The sequence below is a fragment of the Battus philenor genome, unplaced genomic scaffold (genome assembly GCF_028537555.1).
Source record: "Battus philenor isolate CCGP_79_NKW_IND1 unplaced genomic scaffold, ilBatPhil1.0.hap1 SCAF_3, whole genome shotgun sequence".
Lineage (NCBI taxonomy): Eukaryota > Metazoa > Arthropoda > Insecta > Lepidoptera > Papilionidae > Battus > Battus philenor.
In genome coordinates, this window is record NW_027181693.1 from 11,043,641 (window position 1) to 11,071,559 (window position 27,919).

Consider the following 27,919-nt stretch of genomic DNA (forward strand, 5'->3'; position numbering starts at 1 on the left):
TATTAAAAACGCATTCCAGTTATTTTTTATTTAACGAATGTTCCGGAAAGGTTATACAGTTTTCGCTCGCTAACCTTTATATAACATAATTAAAACACCCGGTCATTGTATAAAATTTCTCGTTTATTTTCCGTAATTTAGGCAAAGAGCACTTGTGCTGACGTCAGTTTACTTTTGTTCTTCTTAAATGCGGGGCCGCTGAGAGTTCAGTGCGGCCTTGAACTGTTGTAGCCCTACTGCAGCTGTTTTGTTTACGTAGTATGTGACTACATATTTACTTATAGGTACAAATAATTAATAAACGAAACAAACAATGATGCGTTCCTTAATAAATATTGTAAATATTATTTTTTGACATCTTTATTATGCAGAAGATAAGACGAGCTGAAAAACTTATTTGAACTTAATTTGATTTCGTGTTTTCGCTACTATAAATTATGAAATCAATTACCGATTCATCATTATCATCCCCTGAATTATAGGATCCATTGCTAGGTATGGGCTACCCCCATAAATTTTACCCAGCGTCTTTTAACGATCTTAACAAAGTCACTTGTGCCTCTTGTGAGTCACTCTTGTTAGTGAGTGAACGTCTTATGCTGCGCTGGCCAATCCGAGGCCTCTGCTACTTTAAGACCCAATAAAAATCTTAAGGCCACTTTTTGACCTGCTCACTAGCACTTTAATTTTTCGATTTCCTGCGACATATCGGGCTACATTTTTTGTCTACCTGTCCTCCCGCATTCGATCTCTAAGCGAAAAGAAATAATTCATCATACTAATTACATTAAAAAGTAAAACATACCGATGTATCAATTGCTAAATACAGAATAATTAAATAACAAGCGAAGTTTTACCCGTGAGTGAATGTAATAAATTAAACAAAAACAGAGATCATACTGTAAAACTATAAATAAATAATAAACAACAACAATTTAGTACAATAATACGAAAAGAGTACGGAACAAATAAGCCTCATTTTATTTATTCTATTCACTACTCGAACAGGAATAAATTTATTGCGACCCGATAAATTGCTGCCTTCAGGCGAGTATCCTCGAGTGTACCCACCTCTGCTCTTTGTAGAGTAGGCCATTAATCAAACCAAAGAACCCAAACCTACATTGACAAAAGTATCGTTATACATAAATAAATTACACACACTCGGGTATCACTTTCTGCAAATTTAGGTAGATTCGCTCGGTGAAATATACGCAAAAATATCTGCCTATTACAAATTGTGTTCTCTGAAATAACAAGGAGTTCTTGCGGTACATTTGCTTTCTAATTATTTTAAATCATTTTAATGAAGCGGAAGGGCCAGTAATTATTCTTTTTTATTGTTCACGAGTAAAGTTCGTATACGCGTATAAGTTAAACTGAGTAGGGTTTTTTTTTATTACCTGAAAGTTTTATTTTAGTGCTATCTAAAACCGTGACACTGCTATTTAGGAAAACGCGTCACACCGCGACCACGTTGCCTTAGGCGCGGTACAGCAGATTCGGTAGCACTATATTTCTATACTGATATATTGTTATCACTATCAATTTGCACTTTGTCCTATTTTTCGTTTACTGAAATTTCCATAACTATCTATGAGACAAATTTGCCGGATTCTGGTGTAAGTTTTTAGTTGAAAGTCATCGCTTGTGTCCAACAGGAAATGCCTTTACATAATAAACATTGTACAATAAAACTTATGTTGTAGGTGTATTTTGTGAATGTTGATTTTTTTTGTTAAATAGATTAGATTGTCGACGATTAATTATAATCCTGTTTAAAGAAGCATAAAAAATGAAAACTTATTTTTGTTCTTTTGATGAATTGATTGAAATAAGCATGGAAAAGAAAAAAGAACTAATAAGTAGACATGCACCATTGCTCTGGGAAAAGCGCGATCCCGAGATGTCACATATGCTTTTTTGTAACCCTGAAACGTTTTCATGACCTTTGAAGAAATACTTACTTAATGCCGTATCTACTCAGCAGGGAACTTATTTCAAGATTACACTACGGTACACACTGTGGTTTCCCTTTAGTCTTTATTGTGAACACTATAGTACAAGGTTCATTGAGTGACTAATTATTTTCCTTTAAAAATTAGTTCTGATGTAAATATGGTTTTCGTATAAAAAGTAAGAATCTTATAAGTATAGACTGACTATATACTTATTCCTAAGAATTTGTTAAACTGGAAAATATACTGAAACTTTTTGGCAGTAAAATACGGGCAGCTAAATTTTCAATTTTAAAAATTAAAACAAAAAAACATATGGATTTGAATTTCATTAATTTAACATATGTTCAGAAGCTTGTAAAAATTCCAGTGACATTGTCATAAAACCACAAAAAATTTAGTTAAAAAATTCAAATTAATTTTAAACAATAAAAAAATGGAATGTTGTTATTCAAATGAATGCGAAAATTATTCTGTTACGCCGATTCTTTTGAGTCCTTGTCCTCCAATAAAATGTTGTGAAAGCGCACCGGTATATATTCCATGTCAGTCAAGTTGCAACGAGAAGCAGGTCATATTCTGTTGTGAGAAACCACCAACAAGTACTCCACAGGCAAAAAAAGTATGTTGTGATGATCAAGGCAATTGCCTGACTAAATGTCAACGATGTGCCGATGCACAGCAGAGCTATTGTCCGACATGTCATCAGCCAACTAACCCGCCTGTGAAGACTCCTGTTAAATACATTATGCCTTGCTACCGATATGAAGACGGTCGAATTGTAAGTTTCGTGTTAACCTAACTTTTTTTTTACAATGTCCTCGTAACTGATTTTGATATCTTCTCTTTTGTCTCTCTTGTATGTTCGTTGAAAATTATTAGCCGGTTAAGTAATTGATTAAAAATTACTTTCATATCAAATAGGGTTTATTTCTTAATTTACTTTATAATCTCAGGTACGAGAATATATCCAATGGCAAACAGATTTATGCGTTTATACAAAACTTTTGTAATGACAAATAATATCTGTGCGTTATTTTTTCTACAAAAAATTTGATGTTAAATTGTTTACAAACAAATCTTTTCTCCTATACTGAAATTACATGAGGTTTTAATGAAAAGTAAAGGTATTATAGAGGAACCACTTGTTTAATGTATTGATCCTCTAACCAATGGGTTTTTAAATGATCTTCGTTGGTTTCAGGAACAATACGTTCCTAAGATACACGGTAGGCTTCCTACGACTGCGTATAAAAGGAACGGAATACAAGACCAGATTGTCGGCTATAGAGGAGCTATGCGTTATTTGTGTGCAGTAGAGAAACGAAATAATTACTATGTTTATACCTCTGTAGACCCTCTAAAGAAAATTTTCCCAAAAATTACCCAAGAAGTGTCTCCCATAAAACCAGCGCAAAGAAGAAGTTGATGTGCTTGTATTAAGAAATTAATTAGAAATCAAATCAATAAACTATAAACATTTGTATAAAGAAACTTTAATTTCTCTTATTACACACAAGTCTTTAGTAGTAGTAATTTTGGGAACAGTCTAATTACCGTAAACGGTAAATTTTTTTTTCTTATAATTCTGAAATCTTCAATAATAAGACTAGTACCTTAAACTAAATCGTTGCCAATGTAGTTATTCTGTACACTGTAAATATATGCATATAAGGATATTTAGTCACTTTTGTTAAAATTCATTCGACTCATAAGGTAATGTTTGAACTGTCCTTAAAAAAACATAGGTCACATTTCTACTTCTTTTTAATTTTGAGAACGTTATAAAATTTTGCTTGGTATTTCGACATTTATCTATAAAAAAATAATAGATTTAAAATAAACTTGGCAGGTGAAAAGTTTGCAATCATCTGCACTTAGGCGAAACGGTCTTCAAGATCAGAAGTTTGTCGAAAGCGGTGGAATATCTTATATACGCCAATGTCGACACGTTGCCTTTTTGACCGATAGTCCATTTTACATGCCAATCGACCCAATGAAGAAGCTTCCCTCTGTTCTTGCTAAAAAGTGAAATTGCTACATTCTGTAAATATTACGAGGAGAAATGTCCAAAGAGAGCATCATAGTTAACTTAATGAATAGTTAACGATGTTAAACTAAAGCCGTCCTTACAGGTACAAAACTTGCCTGTGACAGCTTTCAAGCGTAACGGAATGCAAGATCAAGAACATTCGAGACTCTTGGGGACGGCAAATTTCTTGTATCGATGTCCCAACGATATATCAATTCATTGCGATGCATAAATATTATTTTATTCATCAACTTTGTTTAAAGTCGTGTAGTAATCTGTAAAATATTTACGTAATGTACTATTTATCCACATAAATAAAGTCCTACACAAATATATGTACATATATTTTATTTTTTTTAGATTAATCAACCCACCTCTTTAGCAAAACGTGTTTGTAAAATGGCCTGCAGTTTTACTCCTGCTCAGAGAGAACAATCAACCGCCTTGCAATGCGTACCTTGTGAACAAAAAAAGGTAGTTGAGAGCTTTTTTCAGTCTTCGATTTAAAATTTTAATTTTTGTTAACAACAATTAAAATTAACTAAACGTTTAAAAGTTTTTGAACAGTATATATTGATAGTACTGGATATTACGCTTCAGAACAGGTGTATTAAAAATCAAAATGAGTTATTTAATTTTATTATTCGCAAAAAAAATCTTGGCATCTGATACGGTTATGCGGTTTAAAAACAAGAATTCATCAGTAATTTCATTTATTAAATTTAAATATTCAACTCGTGGTATGGATGAGCGGCACCTGAATTGATTCCCACGCAATAACCTTTCAGAAGCCAAAGCAAAAAGCTGAATAAACGTCGTCATTGACGCGAAGTAGAAATTCAGTTGCATCATAAACCAGGCTCATGGACTGGAAAAATGTATCGCGAAACCTATAATATTAAATTAATTTGCAAGATAATTTTTAACTCCGATTTCTATTTACGTTTATCGTTGTACTCGTAGTATTGATTTTTTGGAATATTTTATTTCAAAAAAAGCACAAATAAATATTATTTTTTTCTAATAGATGACACAATCGCCAGAAACAAGATGTAACTTGGCGAAAGACGTTTGTGCGGCGTGTTTAGAGTGCAAAGATTAATTTCACCCAGAGAAAGAGTACAAAATATCTGAGTATTTTATGTAATGATCACATCAAAATTAAAAATATCTTAAAAAATATTTCTATCATTTTTTATATTTTGTTTTTGTCTGTTTTACTTAATATAATATAATAGATTTTTATTATGTAAAAAATGCAATGACAGCTTACTAAACAATTAATAAATTATGCTAAGATTTTAGACTCGAGGTCTCAATGTAGACAGGACCGAGTGTGTGGTCTACACCACTTACCGTGCGATTGTCTTATGGGGTGGCCTATATCCACCAAGGAACGTCCTAAGACCGTTACAATGTTGCCGGGAATTCGATTCACACACACTTTTTGAAAATCACATTACACCACCACTCCTCACAGTCTATAAAAAATATTGCGAGGATTGGCATACCCTGGTATTATTAATCCGTAGTGCATCTGTGGTAGTTTCATTCCGTATCACAAAACAATGTAATATTATGCAAAAAGAATAATTAACAACGACTTTGTTACTATTCACAGGAAACCAGCATATCAGTAAATTAACGTATAACAGCAGTACTGCGTTTTCAATAAGCACTACAAATCTATTGTCTACAGATTATCTTTTTCTAGCCATGTACCTACCCTGTACTTTATCAAATTTTAATTGCAACTGATAAACACCACGTTATTATTCAAACCTGATTATTTATAATGATCACTAAACTTGATTAACAAAAAAAACTAGTAATGAAAAGTTTTTCAACATAAGTTTTGATTGTTTATTTGTAAGGTTTCTACGTATGATTCAAGTCTTTCCTGAATTATGAACTTAAAACTAAAATAAAATTAATCAAAAAAATTGTTTTCTGAAGAAATATTGGTTGGCTTCTGTTAGTTATAGGGTATATTTTATTTTAATAACTTTATAATATTTTCATACCTTTCAGTCTAGTTATAGCGTAAATTCATACACAAACTATAGTTGATAAAGAGTTTATATCAATCTAAGTACAAAAAGGGTATTGTTATTAAATAAATTATAACTTTTTTTATTAATTGTGTAATTATATCTTTATTCAATTATTCGATTAATTAAAAAATATATAAAGTATACATGAAAGCGTGATATCGCTCTCTAAAATGTGTGAATTAAGAATTAAATAAAAACAGAATTGTAAAAATATTTAACAGTTTATCACATTTTGTGTTGCTTATAAACTGATTTAATCATTGAAACAAATATGAAACGTTTACACAATACACGTAACCGTCATCTTTAAAAGAATTATTTAGTGTTTTTGTGAGGTTTAGATTTACATCGTAAACAATAGTACTATAATTATTTAATAAAATACTTTACTAGGAATCTTTTAAAACTATTAATAGGAATCGAGTTCGGATTGAAGTAATTTGAGAACCAGAAATTTCCTGCAACATTGATTTATTGGATCAAGGATATTGAATTGTACAATTAATGCGAAAGATAAGTAAATAATAAACTTATTTTATGAAATGGACCTAGAATATCAAATTGCTGAAAAACTTTTTTCTGTTTTACAATCTAAGAAAGATTCAAGAAGAAACATTGTCATTGTTTTCATTGTTATTTTACCCTAGGAGGTCCACTGCTGGGTAAAGGACTCTATCATAGATTTTCAAAAGGACCGGTTGAAAGCAGTCCGTATCCAGCTTCCAACGACATTCTTTACGGCAACTAAAATTATTTAAACTAAAGGTTATTCCCACCTACCTCGTCAGAAATAAATCTGGTATTAATTATATTTCACTGATACTAATCTTTCCGATCGCAAACAGTTTAGCAATAGCTATATTGTGTTATGATTTAATGAGGCAACCATAATATAATAATTAAACATTTGAACATAAAGAAATTTTACATTGCGAATTGATCTACTTGTTAAGGTAAAAGCTGAGAGATTACAAAAACATTAATGATACTGTAAAGTTTGACTCTTGATGGCATTGGCAGGTCATGATTATCATCATAACAACCATTGGACGTACTCGGCTGGACATAAGCCTCATCCATAGATTTCTTTTTAGAGTCGGAAGCAGATGGTATCCATTCCAATGACATTAACAAGGAAGGTTACAGATAATAAAATTGTATAAAATATAAAATTAATTTGATCTAATTATAAAGCGTATTTTTATATTCTTCGTACTAATACAATACTTACATCATTCTTTGTCAAATAACCTTAAACTTTAAGGTTATCTGACAAAGAACCTAAACGTAACTTTCGGAAAGTAGCAGATTATCACCATTAGGTTCATAAGCTTATTTACTGTCCTAGCAATACAAGAAATTAAGCGTAAAATAAAAAGTAATTTATTTGAGTAATCGTCCTCGTCGTCATTTCAGTCCATAGAAAACCACAAAGAAGCAGGGCCTCTCCCATAAAAATCTATTTGGGTAACCCCAAAATACTATTTACTACCACAATCGCCTCACTTGGCAATCGCTAACCTGACTAGTTAGCGATTGCAGTGTGATATTATGGTACGCGGAGAAGGAAGCTTCCCATCCTCTGGAGGTTGTCAAATTTGTTTGTGAAGAGGCTAAATCCCATATTATCAATACACAAAGTGTGAATTGTACATAAGACTCTGCCTGATATCGAACCCGCAAACTACGATCGGCAGTATCAGTACTCTACCGCTGGGCTACCACTGCTTTTTTTTAAGTAATACTTATACTAAATTTCGTTCTAGTTCGTAAAAAATGAAGTTTCTCGTCTTATTTATATCTGCCTAAACAAACAAAAACAAACCAACAAATGTATTGGTAAGCGTAAGAATCGATAACATATTTCTTTCGAAGGTTCTTATGTAGTAACAAATATAAAAATTGCGGTGAAAGTATTAAGCAACAATACTTTGTTTTTGCCAAACCAACCAAAATAAAATTAAATCCATTGTTATCCCTTTCACAATGTCAAACATTTGACGTCAATCAAAACAAAAAAGAATCGTATCCGTATGAAATAGAATTCATTGTGTACCACAGCGTATTAGTACGATGAAATATAATCACATTATGGGAATTATAATTTCTAAAGTCTTGAAATTTGGAATACAGAAAACTTATTGTTGACAGTAATTTAGTATGGTTATACTTAAAGCATTAAATTAGTTAATAAATTTGAATACGTTTTATTTTATCACAATTTGAATTCTAAACGAGGCAGCTCATACAAAAATATTTAAAGTGCGTTGCGAAAATAAATATACGAATTTTTCAATAATTTGTTGAGTGAACGTAGATTACAACAATAGTAGTAAGATGAAAAGGAAAAAGAATGTTGCGAACAGACCAGGTCAATCGGAAAATAACCTCGCCAACAATTTTCTTGTACCAAGTGAAGGGGCTTTGAGACTCAATCATTGGCAAAGTATTACACATCCATAGCCAAGGTAACAAACTCGTATTGATTTTTTCAAATTAAGCGATAGCGATAATAGATTGATTTAATATGTAAGATCCGTACATTAACTAATTACTTTATAGAAAGGAAAGTAAAACCGGCCATCGTGGCGATTTTAGTAGTTAGACCTTGCAGTGGATGTCTATCACCTGAAAGAAGAGAAAAAGAAGGATAGCTAAATCTTACTTGGAAATATTAACCAGTAAACATTTGTCTAAGCTATCAGATGTTATTATATAACAACATAGATTAGCTACTATTTACGTAACTTGTATTTAATAATTTCTTCAATTAATTTGCTGTCATGTTTTACTTTGGGAGACCCTCTTGAAAGTATGATTTTTTGTTTTAAGTTAACAACAATATTAAACTCGTAGTCTATACTGGTGAAATTTTAGTTACTATCCATTACTACGTTACAATAATCATTAGAATTTTCTTGACATTCATAATAGCAGAGGCCTCCTGAAAATTGTTATCTATCGTCTCTTTTTATAATTTAATGCGTAATAAAATAATTTCTTCAAAACACATTATTTGTACTTTAATATCTCATTAATGGTTGCATCAATTTCCATTTTTGAGTTATGGATTGTTCATCCAGAATACTATGGTGAGATACGCAAAAGGACCAAGATGACAGACACATCTCGCAGAATTTCTAGGAAGTGGCTGTGGGCAGCTAAAGGTTCTCTAGTGGCTACCACTGACCGGTATCGACGGCACAATTAAGCACAGTTTAGCGAAAAGTCACGAAAACTCGCTGGGTGAGGGCAACCCAAGATCGTCTTCGTGGCAATCTTTTGGGAGGCCTATGCGTCAGGTGTTATTAAATTAGGAGTCTATCGACTGATAAGATGATGAGAGATATTTTAATTTAATAAAAAATTATATTAAAAAGTTCTATGTAGATGTGTAAAAAATTCAACATAATAATTATGTATAAATTAAAAATCATAAATGTGCTCGTTACATGATTGTTAGACAGAATAAACATATAGAAACGACCGTCAGACCTTGCTTGTGTATTAACAAATCATTACCGATTTTTTATTTTGTTTCAGATTAAGGAATTAAAGCTGTCCAACATAATCAATGAAGATGGAGGAATAAGTAACCGATATTTCTGCCGATTAAACTAAATTTATAAGTTATAAAAACTAATAGTTTATCATAAAATCATGTGCAAAAGAACGTATTTTCCATTGTATATGGATTTTGATTTAACGTAAGACATAATAAGAACTGTGAAGAGGTGTGTGGTTGCCAATGCGAAGGCGACGTGACTGGCCGGCGGGCCCTAAGGCGCGGTGACTGCATGCACGCACCATGCAGCAAGCCCTGGCAATACTGCTCGTGGCTGTATGTACAGCTGTCTCATCGCAGATAGCCTGGACACCGATCTTTTTGGATGCAAGCAGTGAGTAAAGTAATCAGTTCAATTTAAAGTGAACACCATGTCTGTTACCTTTTTAATGAAATAGACTTACAATCACATATGACCGATAATAAATTAGCAAAAAATTTAATAAATAAATAGGAAAATAAATTAGTATAATCACATTAAACCAAATAAATAAAGCGATCACCTTGAAATACGTTTATTTTTTTAAAAATTTTTAATAATTAAATATCACTTCCTACAAAGCTGGACCCGATGTTTGCACTCAAACAGGTGTACTTGAGCATAACTATCTTTCGTTTTAAGAGCTCTTTTGTAAGTAACATTATTGAGATAATGAGAAGGCCATTTTATTGCGAACTGACCTGGGCTATAGCAGGGCCGGAAGGGAATTTTCCCTTTAAAAGACTGGGCTTCAATACTTTGAGAACGTTGAGAACGCTTTGCTAATCATGAGATTATAAAATTATAGTAAAGTTAAAAGAGTCCACAGAACATGCAATTTGGAAACTATACGGGTCATAACAAATTTATTAATCGAACACATCCGTGAAGATTGACGATGATTTTTTAATAAAAATAGAATATTTTGTGATCTAAATTGTTTAATTAAATATGGAAGAAAATTATAGATGAAAACTATTACATGCCCATATTTTATTTACAGCCGCTTGTAATTTTCATGTGTTTAATATATTTTGACAGAATCGCAATTAGGAGGTAAGGTCCAAAATATTTCAATGAAAATGGCTTCTCACCAATCTCCCAGTAACTGAAACGACTTTAAACTATTTTATATACTCTCTGTGATTTCATTCACAGCAAGATCTTATGTTACTGAAGATACAAATCCATCTTGATTAAAATAAATGTCCAAATTTAATGGTGTTCAAACATAAAACAAGCATTAAGTGTAATGTGTTTGTATGGCATACGCAGTATAGGACGTTCACATACAAGGTGGACCGACTATATGAACTTGTTAAGGTCATCGAAAGAGGTTGGATGCAGACCATTTCCCACCGGCTCTATTGGAAATCTGTGGGGGAAGCCAACATGCATAGACATACCCAGCAGTGGATGCCTTACGGCTGGAATGATGATGATGAATATGTTTCTTAGGTCAAGTAGATCTATGGACACAGTCGTCATCGGGGTGCGCCTGTCCGGGAGACGGCGGTGAAGACTGCGCGTGCTGCGTGAGGGACGGCGCGTGCCCATGTGGCAACGTAGCTCCTGGTCGATGCGCGCAGTGCGGTCTTGAACAATACTGCTCCAACAGTTAGTTTATACACATATTATTAATAGTCAATATGTACGTTATGACCTCTGGGGCCTTGGATTCTGGAGTTGAAACCACGGATGATGTTGTTACAGTCTTTGGAAGACGCTGGATGCACGTCGCTTCCTACCGGTCCTATTGAAAATTTATGGGAGAGGCCTGTGTTTACCAGTGGATGTCCTGGGGCTGAAATGTTGATGATGATTCCGCATGTAATGATATTATTCAAATTACAACGATTCTTGTATGTCTCCAAAAATTTTACTAATTTTTCCAGAAAGTAGTCATGTAATAAAAAAAACCAGAAAGAATTGTAAATATCAGAAGCAAAAACAAACTGTATAGACCTAATACTGTACTATGCCAGTAAATTTTTCTTTAGGCGATTGTGTGTGCTTTTACAATACTACCCCAGAAAACGTTCAAAGCTCGTATTGCGACATTAAAAAATGTTTACAATAACTTTCGTGCGCTAAGCATTACTAAACAGTTAATGACGTCATAGAAGATAGCACACCTCCAGGGTATTCCTACAAAAAATTGTATACATAATTTTTGACAGTTCCACTGAGTACTTTTTGGCTTATTCTTTTCAGGTCTGAGACGTATATTATCCGATTAGTTGTTAGACTCAACTTGACGTCAATAAGATTACATATCCTCTCAACATTAGATGGGAAAAATTTTTGGATTTCAATACGAATTCGCGAAAAAACGTACCAGTGATATTTTTCTATTTCTAGATATGAAGAGATTTACTATGTCTTAATATTTGTTTACTTAAGTTATGTGGTTTTGGGGTATATTTGTTTAATAGTGAACTGTAAGTTCTATTAACATGACTCATGTTAATGTTCTTAACAATATCAACAAATCCGGTCTAGCTAATGTCATATCTGCGGGAATTAAGTATTGTTCCTCAGACCAGTCCATCCATATGAAGTAAGACAAGATGATATAAAATAGGAATAATCGTATTTTCAAAGTACACATAAGCGCGGGTATGATATTAGAGAGTGTAATTGTAACTAGTATATTTTGAATCTTATATTATATATAGTAGAGGATATTGTAGAGATATAACTATATATAAACATATACACACACTCACAAACACACACACACACACACACACACACACACACATATAAATTTAATAAGAGATTTCTAAATCTAAAACTTGGTTAATCCTTTGGGTTTTATGAATACGATCTTGTTATTGCAACTTGCATTTTTCGATAGAACATAAGTGATTGATTTTATTTTAGTGTGCAACATTACAATCGATTCGCGCGTCCTCAAAAACAAGTCGGGCAAGACATTTGGCCAGATCAAGTCGCCATCGATCGAGGGACCAGGAGCATGCTCGTACTTCTTGCAACCAGACGCGGGGCAACGAGTTGAAATACAACTATACCGACTCGTTTCCGTTGGACGCTTTAACGGATCTAGGTAAAAATATTTTTATCACATTTTATTTAAATATTTGAAATAACCCGAGTCGTAATAGGTTAGTAATTAAGGACTCTGCTGATACAAGTTAAAATGATCAGCCTTAACAAGCCCACAAACGAATGATTCGTTTCATCATTTCGATCACGATACGTAACATTCAGAATCAAAGATATGAAAAATCTATTTTGAAAAAGCTAGTCTGGGTTCATCTTAGGCTCTTCTCAGATTAAGGCGCATTAGAAATCCTCGTAGCTTTAATAAGAAGCCATTATAGTCGAGCTCAATCTGATCTAGAATCAGAATAACCTTTTCTTACATTTTTTCATAAACTACACAAGTGATTACTGCAAATGAGCCTCAGTGGACACTTTTAATAATAGATGAATAAATTCGTCAATGCTCACTGGGCACATGGAATACGAGGTCATGCCTCTTAAAAAAAGCGTGTATGCGATTCTTAAATTTTTAATCGTAACCTGGTGAGTGTTAAAAACGCACACAAAAATAAGAATGGAAATTAAAGATAAAGTTAACTAATGGCAAGGTCTTCTTTCACTAACCAAATAAAAACGTATAAGTTTTTATTAATAATATGGAAAGAATATATAATGAATTTAAAGGCTACAGTTAAAGTAACATTATAGTTTTGAAGACAAAGGTATTTTAAAATGTAAATCTAAAACCATGTAATAAAGAGTATTACGGTGATTTTAAGGGTAATTTGTAAAATAATCCTTTTGAAATTTTCGTAACATAGTTGCACTGGTGGGTGGCTGCAACTAAGTGGAGCAAGTGCTGTCCGCAATGTAGACGGAGCAGCGGAAACACGCCTTTGCGGGGAAAACGAAAGATACACACCTCCCGTTGTGCTATTTGCTGATCACGGAGCTTCGACACTTGATTTTAGGTAGTTACTGATTCATATTCATATCGTTCTTGATTTAATCATTTTGTCATGTGCGATTTACTAATGTTAATAATACCAATTAATATAATTTTGTCTTTTTCTCTGTTTTCGATATTGGTGTCACAATTGATGCAACGTTTATATTATAATTTTAAATTATCTCAATACCTCATTTTCATTCTTACTTAACAGCATCCAATTGATTTAACAAAGCTTAAAACATTGTATAAAGGTGTCTCTATATGAGGCTTAAATTACTTTGACTCTTTATAGAAATAATTTGTACCTAACACATGGGTAATAAATTAAGAAATGAGCAAATTTTACCTATTTGTAACTCTCAGTTGGTATGCCTTCTTTACAATATAATAAAAGGATTTTAGTATCATAAGCTCTTTTTACATCAATCTCATCTTTACAGAATAACTGAGAAAACAGTAAGATCACAATTTCTGGCATTCTTCAGTTTTACTTCATTAAGTAATACACAAGGAGTTGGATTTCATCCGCGTGGTGGATCCAGAATACCACATACTGGTAATACGACATTTTGAGTAACCTGTTATGATAAAGCTGAATAAAAATACTTTGAAACAAATAGGTAGATTTTAATAATCATATATGGAAAACGGAAATTTACGCATTTTGCTTATAATAACGAGCATTATTGTGTTTAGTCTTAAGGGTAGCGTAAGTTAGTGTTTCTCAATCTTTCTAAATAAGTGAGCCCTGTCTTACCCATTAATTTCAGCCCTAGGACACCCACCGATGGACTTCTGCCCCCTTCGTTTATTTTCTTATAATACCGGGTGAAAGCGGATCGCATTCAGCGTTTTCTGACAGTGATCCTTTTACTGGGAGAAAACTCTGGCGACCTTCTTTTGCCATAGACATATAAAAATTGTCTTTTAAAAATACAATGCTTATAATTTTGTATATTTTGGTACCTATAATAATTATAAAGGGCTAAATTCTTTAAATATAAATTAGTTGACTAATAAAATTTATAAGCCAACATCAATTTATTACAAATTTAAAAAATGAACAACCTAATTCATCACACTGAAATTATATTTTTATTGGGCTGTAGTACGTAATCTTGGGTTTTTTCTATGATCAGTGAATTTCCGATTAGGGCTTCTTTACGCCTCTGGGGACTGTGACCGACAGATTGGAAAATATTTTCGTAGATAAAGTACGAAGCTAATTGAGCGTAACTCGACATGACTTAAGTGACATCAACGTGTTTTTCCAATATATGTCAGGATACTAAAGCATCAATCGTGGGGTTGTACTTAGTATCGAACGTGGCTACTAAGTTTTTGTTTAACATTTTTATCAATATTTTTATATTATACATGGTATAAAACTTGTGGGTACATTTTAATTAGAATTTCTTTGACAGATTGCGACTGGCTGTATCAAGACATATCATGTCGGGGTTCAGGTACTTGCGTGTTAGCCAGTCCCGGCTATCCTGGTCTTTACCCGCCACATCGGCGGTGTCGATACCTCTTTGCTACCAACTCTGTACATACGCGTGTAAAAATAATATTTACATCTATTCTGTTACCAAACGAGTAAGTATCTCAAATATACAAAAAAGTTCATGCATTGTTAATTATTTTTCATGTCTTTTGACTAAAGCTCCAAAAGATACTGGTTATATATTTCGGCTTTGATGTAGTATTCAGGAATATTGTTCTTAAAATATTAATTCATAAAAAACCGAATGATTGTTACAGGTTGAGTTTTTGGACGCTGAATAATTGGTTTAGAGGAATAAAAGAACCCTATCTCGTTTCCACCCTTGTGGATCCGTTCCATCGGACGTTATTGAAAATTTACCGTATAGCCATTCTTTCTCAATACGTGGAACATTTTTTTAAAAAAACTTTTCTCTTTTATTTGAACTCTTTGTTATAAGTTTTTTTAAATATCTTATTTCATACAATATATTTTTACGAAATTAACAACAAATAACTCAGAACGAACTTCCGTGAAAGAATTTAGATTATGTTAACAAGTTATCCGGTGAATGTAATAGCGTACTTTATTACCACTCACAAAGAACTGATTTCCTCTATCCTCTATTGAATGAGCTTCCCCTTAGCCATTGCTATTCTTACTTTTATCGTTCTATAGCAGTGTGGCCTTTCTACGATTCAGTGCTTATGTTAATTCTACCCCATAGACTTCTAAAGCTTTATATGACAGTAATAAAAATAAAACAGAAACTACGTAACAACACTTTTTTGTTACATACAATATTCTTATTTAAAATACATCAGCTATATATCCTTAAAATGAGGTTATCCCATAACATTGTTAAGATAGACCCACTGTTATATTAATAATTCCGTCACGTTTTTGCGTCCGGCCTTACAATTTGTGTTCTATTGTTAAATATCTACAAACCATGTTTACCTATGAGAGAGTATGTGCTAAATTTAGATATAAGTAAGTATAATGTTAAATGGTTTTATTTACTTCATAAAATACCTAATGTCATACAAATGTCATTCAATAATGTTATTATAAGAATATTTGTAGTTTACAGTAAATATTCAACATGACAATTATATATGCTTCATTTTCTTCAAAGAAAATCGTCCAAAATTAAAGTAAATCATGTGACAAGTTAAAGGTATATTATAGGACGCAAAGGTTGTATATAACGATTTGATTGCGTGCGTGGATTACGAGTCGTTGTTGAGTACTTACTACTAACATTACAATTAAATAGTACTTTATATTGTAGAATATATATATATATATATATATATATATATATATATATATATATATATGTGTGTGTGCGTGTGTGTGAGCGCGTGTGTATATTTGCGTGTGCGGTTTGTACAATGGATTCGCCTCAGTATTGTTAATTATAGTATTCAACCAAATAGAGTCAACTTGCAATGGTGTATGTTAACTTCACGACATTCTTAATTAACATAATAAGCAAATCCCAACGAAATAAAATGTGATTTCACTTTTATGTTAATAATAGTTTGCTTTACAGGCATTGTACCACGGACTATTTAACGGTACGAGCGGGCAGCTCCCCGTCCGCGCCCTTGTTGGCATCAATTTGCTCGGAAAAAAGCGCAACATTAGAATATCCAGGGCCTAACCTACTCTTGGAATTCAAGTAAACATATTTAAATACGTATATTTTTCTATTCTATTAAACACGATGAGCCATAATAAATTTCTTTTTTTTTTTTAATCACACAATGAGAACAAATCCAAAGCCTCTTGCCACATACCTAATACTAACATGGACGATACGATCTGTATTATGAATATTCCCATAAACTCATATCCAAGAGCCACTACAAAGTTCAGATTTGTTGCTTTTAATATTATAAACAAGGACAGAATCTATTGTATCTCCGAAAACATTTGCTGAATTAAAGCGCAATATATGAGAAGACTTGGAGGCGTGTTTTTTAAAAAAAACTTCTCTGTCGCTTATAATATTACCGAAGACCTTGGAGGACAGTTTGTCGATGTTTTTTTTTAATTTAAATCCTTTCTCCCTTCAATAAAATATGTATAAATTCATCAAAGCATAACATATATATATATATATATATATATATATATATATATATATATATTTTGGTAATTTCAAAAGCGAACACAAATTTATTTTAAATATGTTAATGGCTGGTTGTGAAACTTATATTTTTCTTATATTTAGCTCAGGACCGTTGATACCGCCATATAATTACAATGGATTTTTAGCAAAATTAGAGTTCATAGAAAGGCCTGACGGTAGCGAACTGCCACCTACAGTTGTTGCGGCGTCACCACCACTTGCAGCGCTAACACACCTTTCTCACCACGGTACGTTATTTTTAATTCTAAATATAAAGTTTAAGATTTTGTTTAATAATCTAATCTCTTTTAACTATCATTATTTGAAATTGATTATAATTGAAACCGCTTTAGATATTGTCAGATTTTTAAGCGAAAATTTTGATTTTGTTATTGTTATGTTCGAATAAAACTACGAGGAAAACCTAGATATTCACTCGTTAGTTAGTGAAAATCTCTTCATGATACTGCAATTTTTCCAGCATATCTTTATTAAAAATCTTTGACTTACTGAGTTTAATACAGTACGTTTTTTATCAGTAATTTAAGAAGTTAACCCTTTATATCTAACTAAGCGATAGAAATGTGTGCAGAAGTAATTTCCTCGACTGCCTTTTACAAAAGAGGCCTACTATGTAAGCATGGAGCTTAATAAATCATGAATCCATAGCCGCTTTCTCCATAAACATAACTTTGCATTATGATTTATTTGTTGTTTTTTTGCTATAAGCTGACAAAACGGCGCCAATGGACAACACAGTAATCACAAATGAAATATCACCTAACAAAGTCAATGGCCGCGTGGGTTGTGGAGCGAGCGTGCGTGGCTATGGAGCGGGTGGGGTTCGATCCGGGCACTTCGACACCCGGTCCACTCCCTGGCGTACACAATGCACGATACATTTGCTTGGCGCACCCACGGATGTTATTCAAGTGTCACTGTTTAATTATAATTTAAGGTACTATTATGTAATTTTTATAAACATAATGATGTACAGGATTATTCGTAACAGGCGTAGAAGCAAAGGTCTTATAATTTTTGCACTTATTTACAATCAACCTGTACATAGTTGAAACTATTGAAATGCGATAAACCAACAGACAGATAGTATACAATAATTAATTTTAATATAGAGTAATCTAAATTTTGAAAACGTTTATTCTTACGTAATATTTTTGTTAAACTGATCTACTCTTACATTTAATTATTATTTCTAAAACCACAGATTTTGTAAATTTGGAAATAATGTATCATATAGTAATTGATAGCAAAAAAAGCTATACGTTCAACCCTTTCAAGCTTTTACACATGTAACCAATTACCCTGTACAGTTGATTGTCTTAGAATTATTAATGCGATTTTTATCAGACGAAAATAGACGTCTTCCAAAAATTTGTTAATCTTATGGAACGTAGAATTATATTTCGAACCTTATTTTAGTTTTCACAATTAAGTATGTTAGATATTTTGAATTAATTGTCTTTTTAAAGATTCAATCGCAACAATTTTTCTTTAACTTTATAGGAATATAAATATATGTAAATAGAAACATTAAACCTTTTTTAGAAACAATGTAACAAAAGAACGTCGCCGCCATTTTGCACTAGTGATAAACTTGGAGCTTCCGCTCTTTGTTCTTTTAAAAACCATTAAAAAATACATCACGCGAAGCCACATTTAAAAAATAAATTTCACACTAACGATGAAAGTCCGATTATTACAGCTGTCGCTTATAACGTTTTTAAAACTTTTAATAACGAAAGCTACAGTAAAAATAAGAGTTATAAATTTTGTATTAAATTGAAAACAAGCAGTTAATTTGCGTAAAAATATTATTTCACAACATTATTACTGCTCTGGTTAGATACTTATTAATACAATTTTTCTTTTCATGAAGGTTACAAAGTTGCCGATCTCATATTGAGATTTTGGAAGGATTTCATGAGTTTCTCGGAAGAGGTGAACGAGGCAATAGATCAGAAAGAGGCGATCGTGCTCTTTTAAGAGTGTGTGGCCCGTACATAAGAGAGGCCAGGGACCCGGCCGGAAGGTTCCTTGTCCGCCAAGCCGTGACATCTAAAGGAGCCAACGTAACTTTATTAGTTCGCCGCGCCTCAACTCAAAGCGTAGACGAAGAAGAGTTTGTTGATGGTGCCTTCGCATTTCATGATGGTTAGTGTTATTTTCATATCATCGTTTCGGCCCATAGATGCCTATTGTAAGGCATAGGCCTTCCCCAAATATATCTATGGGGGATAGACCATAATCGCCACGCTAGGCAGGCGTGTTGGCGACGTGGTATTATGTTACGGAGAAAACGCTGCTGCGCCTCCTCCGGAAACTTGTTTGTGACAAGTGGAAATCCTTTGTAATTAATTCACAAAGTGCGATTTTCATAAGGTTGCATCCCAGGAATCGAACCTGCGACCTACGATCGCAAGTCAGCTACCATTGTTCAATACATAGCTTTTAAATAATAAAATTATAAATGAAATATATTTTATCCTATTTATTTATTTGAACATATAATTATATTAATACAATATAAGTTATATATTGTATAATGAATCTAACAAAAACTTCGGTTAGTATGCATAAAAATTATTTGAACTTTAACATTTAAATACGACTATACTTCCGAGTACATAGCGAGAACTATCATCAATTTGAAAATTTGTGTCAGTTTATAACAATTTATTTTAACGGTCATTAGAACAGCATGAAGGCACGTTAGCGCCTGACGCCACGTGTGCGACCACTCACTACGGACTGGCAGCGCTTCGTCACGGCGGTGTGTCGGCACCGTCTCACCATCACATCTATTGGAACATTGAAGAGAGATTATTATGTACTCATCTTTTTATGCCAGCTGTTAATCAGAGTGTAACTATTGAGGTAAGTGTGCCCAATAATGCACAGTAATGCCATAAATTATTTCTTGCTTAATTTATTATTCAATATTTTATCTGAATTACTAGATTCAACGACTTGATCGTATGTGGAGTGCCGAACCACCCGGTACAGCACCGCCGGGTTCTATGGGATGTAATACAGCCTGCGGTGATGCCGGATGCGAATGTCGAGCTGCGACGCCTTTGCACTACCACGACCACATAGCTCTAGTAGCCAGCGACGGAACACACTTATCCTGTCTTTGCGGAGACTTTCAGGTCATTAAACACGTAAAATTTTACGTTTTATGTATAGTTATTTATTAGTATTGATTTTTTACAATTAAATACTATACGATACAATACGACATTATACGACACAATAAGTTTTAATAAGATACGATACAACAAACTACGATACAGTGCTTTACATTATGATACTATACAATATGATACAATACAATTTTCGCTAATATCTGCATTAGATTAGAACCATGCCGCAGATATTGACGCCGAAGTCCGTAATTTAAAAGCGAAATTGACGATTTATTAATGTTAATAAAAAAAATTAACAATGTAACGAAAAATTAAAATGACTGTGTCCATATATCCACTTATTTTTATAAATAAGTAACTGCATATGAAGGTTTAAACATAAATTTTAATAAAAGACATTTACTTTTAATTCACATAAGGGATATAAAAAAGCATTAATTTTTTTATAAACTACATGATAGTTACTAATTACTACGGACACTTTGGTTAATTGTTCTAATTTTTAAAATTCATGAATAATAATAACTTAAAATGAAATAAATCTCCACCTCTCTAATTTTAGAATTTTTGTAACTTATTAGATAAGTAAACTTAGTTATAAATACAACATTTTAAAATTTTCTCTAGTTTCAAAATATTGGTACATTAGGTCATGCTGAAGTTAATTTAAAGGAAAATAATGAAAAATACATACTCTAGCTATACTTACATGTATGTTATACACAATTTTCTTATAGGAATAAGGGTTACTAGTTAAAATCACTAGGGTCATTAAGCATTACAGTTAGGACGACGTACTTCCGGTTCGATTATTAGCGGTCGGACTCTAAAGCAAATTGTTCGTGCTACAGGTCAAAGTTCCGTCCGTGAAAATTCAATTACTTAACAGTAATCAACCGTGTGCGTGGTGAGTGAAGCTACAGGGACAAATTTTATTTGCCCTCGCTTTACTATTGAGTGATATAGCATCCCTAATTACAACATTTTATTCAAAATGAAATTAGAGCATTAAGTTTTATTACCAATAGAAGTTTAATAATTAATTGCATAGAATATTTTTATGATTTTTTTTATTCTTTACTTGAAGCCGTATGAGATTGTAAATATATTACAATTAAATATCCTATATCTATCAATCGTTTGGTACGTGGTCTCTCACTTTGCGCCACATTGACAAGTAAATAGTCGCTCAACAAGCCAAGGAAAATTCGTAATTTCTCTACAAAATCAAAAAACTAAATCAGGAATAAGGACATTGAGTACTCAGTTGTAAACGTACTAAAGTGATAGACATACTTGCTCAACGGCTTACCAAGTTGAAGTCTGCTGAGGCCTTAAGATTTTTAAGTAGAGACCACAGATCCGTAAGCACAGCGAAGGACGTTCACCCCCAAAGGCAGATGACGGACACGACCTTGTTATGGTCGTCAAAAGATGCTGGATGTATGCTGCTTCCAATCTGTCTTATTGGAAATCTAGGGGAGGCCTATGACCAGCAGTGAACTTTCTACGGCTGAAATAATGATGATTATTTACGAATTTATTTCTGGTTGGATTACCTGATAAAATTATTACAGCATTATCTCATCTAAAGTCCCCGGTGCCAAACACAATAATACTCAAAATTTTGTTACCTAAAACCTGTATATCACACTTTATAGTATGAAAAATAGATATAAGGACTGCGTCACGTGTTTCAAGTATAAGAATTTAAATCAATCAAATTGGAATAAATAATTATGTTATCGCTTGTCATAGGCCGCTTGGCTGCCGGTTGTAGTACGAAGCTGGACAAGTCTTAGATTGGAATATTCGGTAGCTCACTACACTTACGCCAGCCGAGGATTTGATTACGCTGCCGCTTATAGTTTTAATGACGACGCCATGTGTGGACAACGAACCTTTACTACTCATTCCGGTAAGATTTCAATCGTAAAAGCTTGATCGCGAATAATAAAATTTTCCCATACACTACATATAAAATAAAATAACATAACTGTTAAAGCCATTTGTCATGATATTTACAATATTTCACTGTTCCAAAAATTTTGATTCTTTTTTTTAAACACGTTAGAGGATGTAAAACATTTAGATTGAAAATATAAATCTACGCCCATTGCATTAATATCTTTTACTTAAAAAGATCAGATTGTAATCAAGGTGTTTAAATATAAACACCTTTGAACAGATTGGTTATATTTCGTTAATATAAGAGCAGCGCCCGGGAAAATGTCACGCTACGACCCAGTTTTACATGCAATATTGAATTGGAAAAAACCTTGAACAACCTTAAAGTCACCATTATGGTATCGCGTATAGCATCGATCTATGCTTACCTTTACGTTTTATTTAATTACGTTCTGAATTTATTACTATCTATATTTATTACTATCTAATACTATATTTATTGAATTTTTATATGTTTTTTATTTTTATTTTCTTTCACAGGTGAAATATCATCGAGAAACGTGTCCGTCACAGGAACATTAAATGAGTTTTTTTATCAGCAGTGTACTTGGGTACTTGATTCTAATGTTGAAAGGCAGCTCTTTATTGACATTTCATCAGAACAGGTCAGTAATGAAATGTTATGAAACATTGACGTAAAATGAGTTCTACAATAAGTTTTGGTGTTATATTACACATGTATCTCTCGTTATAAAATGTAGTTTAGCGATGTTTTTCATTCGATATTACATGGTTGGAGGACATTTCAAACAAATACTTCAAGTTATCTCTTGAAGAGAAAAAGTATCATACCAATAATAATAACATAACAAGGAATTACGATGTCAATAAAAAATATACCTCAATTATAGGAGGTACAAATATCAGAACATATATATTCACGCCAATTCCCGTTGTAATACATTATATAATAACGAAAGTAATAAAATTGTGTAACAAAGTTTATTTTTTATCAAAAATTCTTATAAGAGATTAAACTTTTGATTAAAATATATACTATTGTTAGGATAAATCCTGTGGGTCCTGGAACATAACCCTTCACGAATGGACAGGCATTGGAGCACAGACTTCTGAAGGGCTAGCTGCCACGGCCGGAGAACTGCTATATACGTTTTGTGCACGTCATAAAAATCACACTTACACATTGCCATGGCGTCTCAATACTGTCGTTATAAGGTAATTATGACAGTTGTTATTTATTAACATATTTTACCACCATCTGTTATAGATGACATTAAAAAAGCGACTTGCATGATATTAATCAGTTTCAGCAATGCATTCACAACAATATAATCTTTTCAACTTTGTTATTTGCATTTTGTAAGCTCTTTTTAAGTGTTCAAAAGTGTAGAAACATTCCTAGTGATAATGAGAGTTGGAATATGATATATATTCACAAATTAATAGCATAGCATGAGCAATGGTAGTCTAGTGGTAAAGGATTTACGACATTAATTCGCCGGTTCGATTCCCGCAGAACAATCTTATGTAATTAACACTATGTGCATTAATTATATAAGATTGCTTCTGTTGACGAATAACTTTTCAGAGAATGAGCTGCGGCGTCTTCTGTGTACCATAAACCCACACTGCGATCGCCAACCAGTTTGATAAGCGTGGCAATTATAATATATTTCTCTCTACAATTTTTTTAATAACGACGTACATTTGTGACTAAATATTTTCAAACAAAACAACATTTTGCTTTATGAAAGAATTTAATCTTTTTATGAATCTAACAATTGCTATTTGTCGAATGTGTGGACTAAATTGTGTGCCTAAATAAATAGAATCCGAAGGGCATTGATAATTTTTAATAATTTCCTCTTCAATTTAAATAACAAAGTTTCTCCCCTCTTTGATAATATTGATTCATAAATTATTAATTGGATAGAATACATTACGATCTGTATGGAAGCCGCAAAGAATTGATAAATATTTATAATCTCGTGTGTGGTTGAATGATCATTGCTTGAATTTTGATGACAATTGCTTTTCATTCAAAAAATTTTGATATTTTCATCTAATATTGATAATCATAATTATATAATTCGGTTCTTTAATACAGTGATTTCTTAACTATTTCCTAAATATATCTCTATTAACCTTCGATCAGAAATTAGTAAGTTTTTAACTTTACTTTTCAACTTAAATGCAATACTTTCATAAAAATTAATTGGTTTTATAAAACAATAAATTAGGCATAAAAGTTATTGCGAACTCTGTTAGTTTATCCACCTTGAATAGTAAATCCAATACAAAGGAACAACAAAAATTATCTTCAACAAAAATTATCTTCAATCGGAATGCTAAACGCTTTCCGTGCGATAGGCCATGCTGAGGTTTTTTTTTGTGTTTTTAGACCCCCCTATTGGGGATCTCTCGTTCCACTCCTATTTATATGGGAGCAGGGATTTTATTTTAGTTTATAATTTTTTCACATTCCAGTTTTTATTTCCATACTCTTCTTTCATACATCACATTATCTGTCTTTCCGTTCTTTCACTCCACAATTTTATCCGCCTTTCTCTTCCATTCTATTCCATTCATCCATCCTCCTTCTTTTTCCGTCAAAATGGAGGCAAATGCGGCCTTCTCTATCCTTTTCCCTAACCAGCATTCGGTTTCGAATCGAAACCTTCCAAATGCGGGGCTTTCGGCTACCAGGTGGATCACGGTTTGACCCACGCCCGGTTCACAGAAGCACGAGGAATCCTACTTGAGCTTAAGCCTATTAAGGTACTCAGGGAGATCCCCATGCCCCGTGAAGACCTAGATCAAAACCGCGTCCATCTCTATGCTGCGGAGCGCTCCATAGGCCGCGACAGGCCAAGCTGAGGTTGCCTTTTGTGGGCCCTTAGACCCAAAGTATCCAAAGCGAGGTCCGAAGGGAAGCGCAGAGTCTTATTTACCTTATGTGATTTGCCATCTCAAAACATTTTTCGATGATTGAAAACAAAAACACAAAAATATTCATATATTTTCAAAATTAACTACATTCAGCTTAAAGTGTGCAACTAAATACTAAATCCAAGTAAATATAAAAAGTAGCTAAATAACCAATCTATTTAATAGGTAAATTGCGGCGGAAGTGGTTGGTCTTATTTTCTGGAGAAATGACGAACGTTTCGAGTATATTTTAGAGCAGAAACCGCTATTTAAGCTAATGTAAGCATTTCTCGTAGCCAACTGAAGCTGTATGTTTAAATGTTAGAATTACTGCAAAATTCGAGCGTCGAAATGTCTTATCTTAGTATATTTAATAGCGGATAGTAGAAAGTTCATTAATGAGATAAAAAGCAAAAAATTTAAAACAATTTATGTCCGTTGTTACAAATATCACCTGTTTACATTTGTCTATCTGCTCGGGTTTTTCGATATATTTTAATTTGTTTATAAACGTTATTTCGATGTAAATTGTAATTTCTTGTAACCGACGTCAGAAACGTAGCTATTATTTATTTCCCTTTTAACTCTTCCGAACTGTATACACGGCGTTTGGGAAGCCCGTTTGCTGAATTATTTACGCATCACTTATGATTTCTTAATACATCCCTAACGTAGATGCCTTTTTACTTCTGAAATATTTCTTATAGTATTATTTATTGAGACACTGTGTGAAGAATTAAAATAAAAAGAATTTCTTTAATATTTCCTTTATCACTATATACATATGTCGTTTTTTTTTTCAATTGTATTGGGTCTTATTAATTTATGGAAAAAGTTTGATGTTCTAAATTTTTGACACATCATATTGACTTTGATTTAGCTTATATTTTAATACAAAACGGTGGTTTTAAAAATCCGGAAAGAACTAGAAAATGTAAACCATTTTTTTCTTCAAAATAAATTATGGACTCAAAAATCAACCAGCATGGTTTTAAAAGGCGATGATCGTTTCACAGAAAATATGATTTTATTTAGTATAACATTTAACGTTTTCTATTAAGAGAATTTGTTGTCGTATGTACCTGACGATGTGTGAAAAACATCAGCTTAGCTGAGCCAGGGTCTATGACTATGATAACTTAATCGACATCATTCATCTCAGAATTAAAAAAAAATGTATTTTTGGTAGATAAATAAATAATGCCATGAGGTATTATGTCCGTAATTGCATAACTTTGAAAAGAGAAAATAAATTACAGTGATTGTATGTCAAGATGATGATGTTCTGCTCCTCTATAATGGCATCATTCAACTTAAAACTACGACGATTTCAAACGCGGATGGATCTTAGAAGAACCCACAAAAAACTCAGACCTGTTTTTGTGCTCACTTTTACATTATCTTTAATACAGTAATAGAGTTATCCTCAAACTTTATTAACATAATATGATAGGTTTTTTTATAAGACATCGTTTAATAAATTTATTATATGATAATAATACACACACTAATGTTCAAAAGGAGTTACTAATTTTCTGAAGTCTGAAAAAAGATATAGTAAGCTTATTATTCCAGTGCTAGCGTTGTGTACGTCGATATTTTTCTTCTATTTATTGATAATCATATGCGTTTAAAGTAGATTGTAAAAGATGAGACTATGTATCTTCGTAATATATTTTTTACGAAGTTTTTCTCTAAGAGCAGCTCTCTTTTGTTACACAAAAGTTATATCGATTTCATTATTAAGCATTATCCCATGTATCCGTTAGTTAAATGTTATATACTTGCTAATTCCTTTTTCCTTACGTAATTAGGTTAGTCGCGTTGTCAAGGCAGCAGCCTTTGTACATGATTCGATGGAGGTCACAAGTTGTTCGTGCCAACACACGGCTCGGCCCACCGACGCCGGCGCCTGCAGCTGCCGCCAACGCTGCCCGTCTTCAAAATTTATTGTCACACTATTCTTCTATATTATTATTACCATTAATAAGATTAACCTGTCATTCGTTGTTTTAAATTATTATAATGACACATTATTTTAATTAGGAAACGTTCAGTGGTATTTATTTAGAAATATTTTTTCAGTTTAATGAAATGTTTAGAGCTTTAAATAGGAATTACTTGTTAAATATTTTTAAATTGGAACATGGTATTCATGGAGCATTAAGTTCTTAAAGTCACACTGTATGTGTAATGAGATTTTGTCAATTAAATATTGTCTCTAATATTAATGTTTCATTGTTATAAATACTATATGTGTAGTTAATCCCTTAGTTAAAAGAATGATGCAATTAATAAAAATCGTGTACTTGCTGTGTTCCTGATATAGAAAGGTTAGGAGATAATTCACAATATTGTATTTAATCATTTAAGAAATGTTTCATAGAATAACCACAATTAAAACTTTACAAATAAATGTAACAAGTTTTTAGTTTAACTATTATTACGTTAAAATATTATAAATTTTGATTAGTTAAAAATGTGTCATGTATACTGATAGGTAACAATTATTTTTATAACCAATAAACACAATATAAGGTAATATCTATCTATAGACAAATTAGATTAGTAGGTGTAAATATGAAATAATAGGAAAATTCAATGGTAATAAATTTAGGCAAATAGGATACTAATATGATAAGTAATCCATTAAATTTGTTATACGGGAATAAAACAGATGAAAAAAATATGTACTACTTATTTGTGTCTTTACCTAATC

General features: G+C 32.4%; 2 protein-coding genes across 2 annotated transcripts; both read left to right on the forward strand.

Annotated features, from left to right (window-relative positions):
• The first annotated feature begins 2,394 nt into the window (after nucleotides 1-2,394).
• Nucleotides 2,395-3,990, forward strand: LOC137926708 (uncharacterized). Its single transcript, XM_068770387.1, has 3 exons — nucleotides 2,395-2,739; nucleotides 3,163-3,273; nucleotides 3,811-3,990. Exons 1-3 carry the CDS (start codon nucleotides 2,395-2,397, stop codon nucleotides 3,988-3,990), a joined length of 636 nt encoding a protein of 211 aa, XP_068626488.1.
• Nucleotides 3,991-9,843: 5,853 nt separating this feature from the next.
• LOC137926712 (uncharacterized) lies at nucleotides 9,844-27,216 on the forward strand. Its single transcript, XM_068770390.1, has 16 exons — nucleotides 9,844-9,943; nucleotides 11,048-11,206; nucleotides 12,476-12,659; nucleotides 13,420-13,569; nucleotides 13,991-14,106; nucleotides 14,975-15,149; nucleotides 16,595-16,723; nucleotides 17,279-17,424; nucleotides 17,906-18,134; nucleotides 19,074-19,348; nucleotides 19,890-20,071; nucleotides 20,155-20,346; nucleotides 22,102-22,261; nucleotides 22,792-22,916; nucleotides 23,318-23,487; nucleotides 27,015-27,216. The coding sequence occupies exons 1-16, from the start codon at nucleotides 9,853-9,855 to the stop codon at nucleotides 27,214-27,216; spliced, it is 2,685 nt and encodes an 894-aa protein (XP_068626491.1). The 5' UTR covers nucleotides 9,844-9,852.
• Nucleotides 27,217-27,919: the final 703 nt, after the last annotated feature.

Bases quoted from the DNA above. Each gene is read 5' to 3' on its own strand.
- LOC137926712 (XM_068770390.1), top strand. From the start codon at position 9,853: ATGCAGCAAGCCCTGGCAATACTGCTCGTGGCTGTATGTACAGCTGTC. The intron at 22,262-22,791 runs GTAAGATTTCAA...TTTCTTTCACAG, and splicing joins AACCTTTACTACTCATTCCG to GTGAAATATCATCGAGAAAC. The intron at 23,488-27,014 runs GTAATTATGACA...TTACGTAATTAG, and splicing joins CTCAATACTGTCGTTATAAG to GTTAGTCGCGTTGTCAAGGC.
- LOC137926708 (XM_068770387.1), top strand. From the start codon at position 2,395: ATGGAATGTTGTTATTCAAATGAATGCGAAAATTATTCTGTTACGCCG. The intron at 2,740-3,162 runs GTAAGTTTCGTG...CGTTGGTTTCAG, and splicing joins GATATGAAGACGGTCGAATT to GAACAATACGTTCCTAAGAT. The intron at 3,274-3,810 runs GTAGAGAAACGA...TAAACTTGGCAG, and splicing joins CTATGCGTTATTTGTGTGCA to GTGAAAAGTTTGCAATCATC.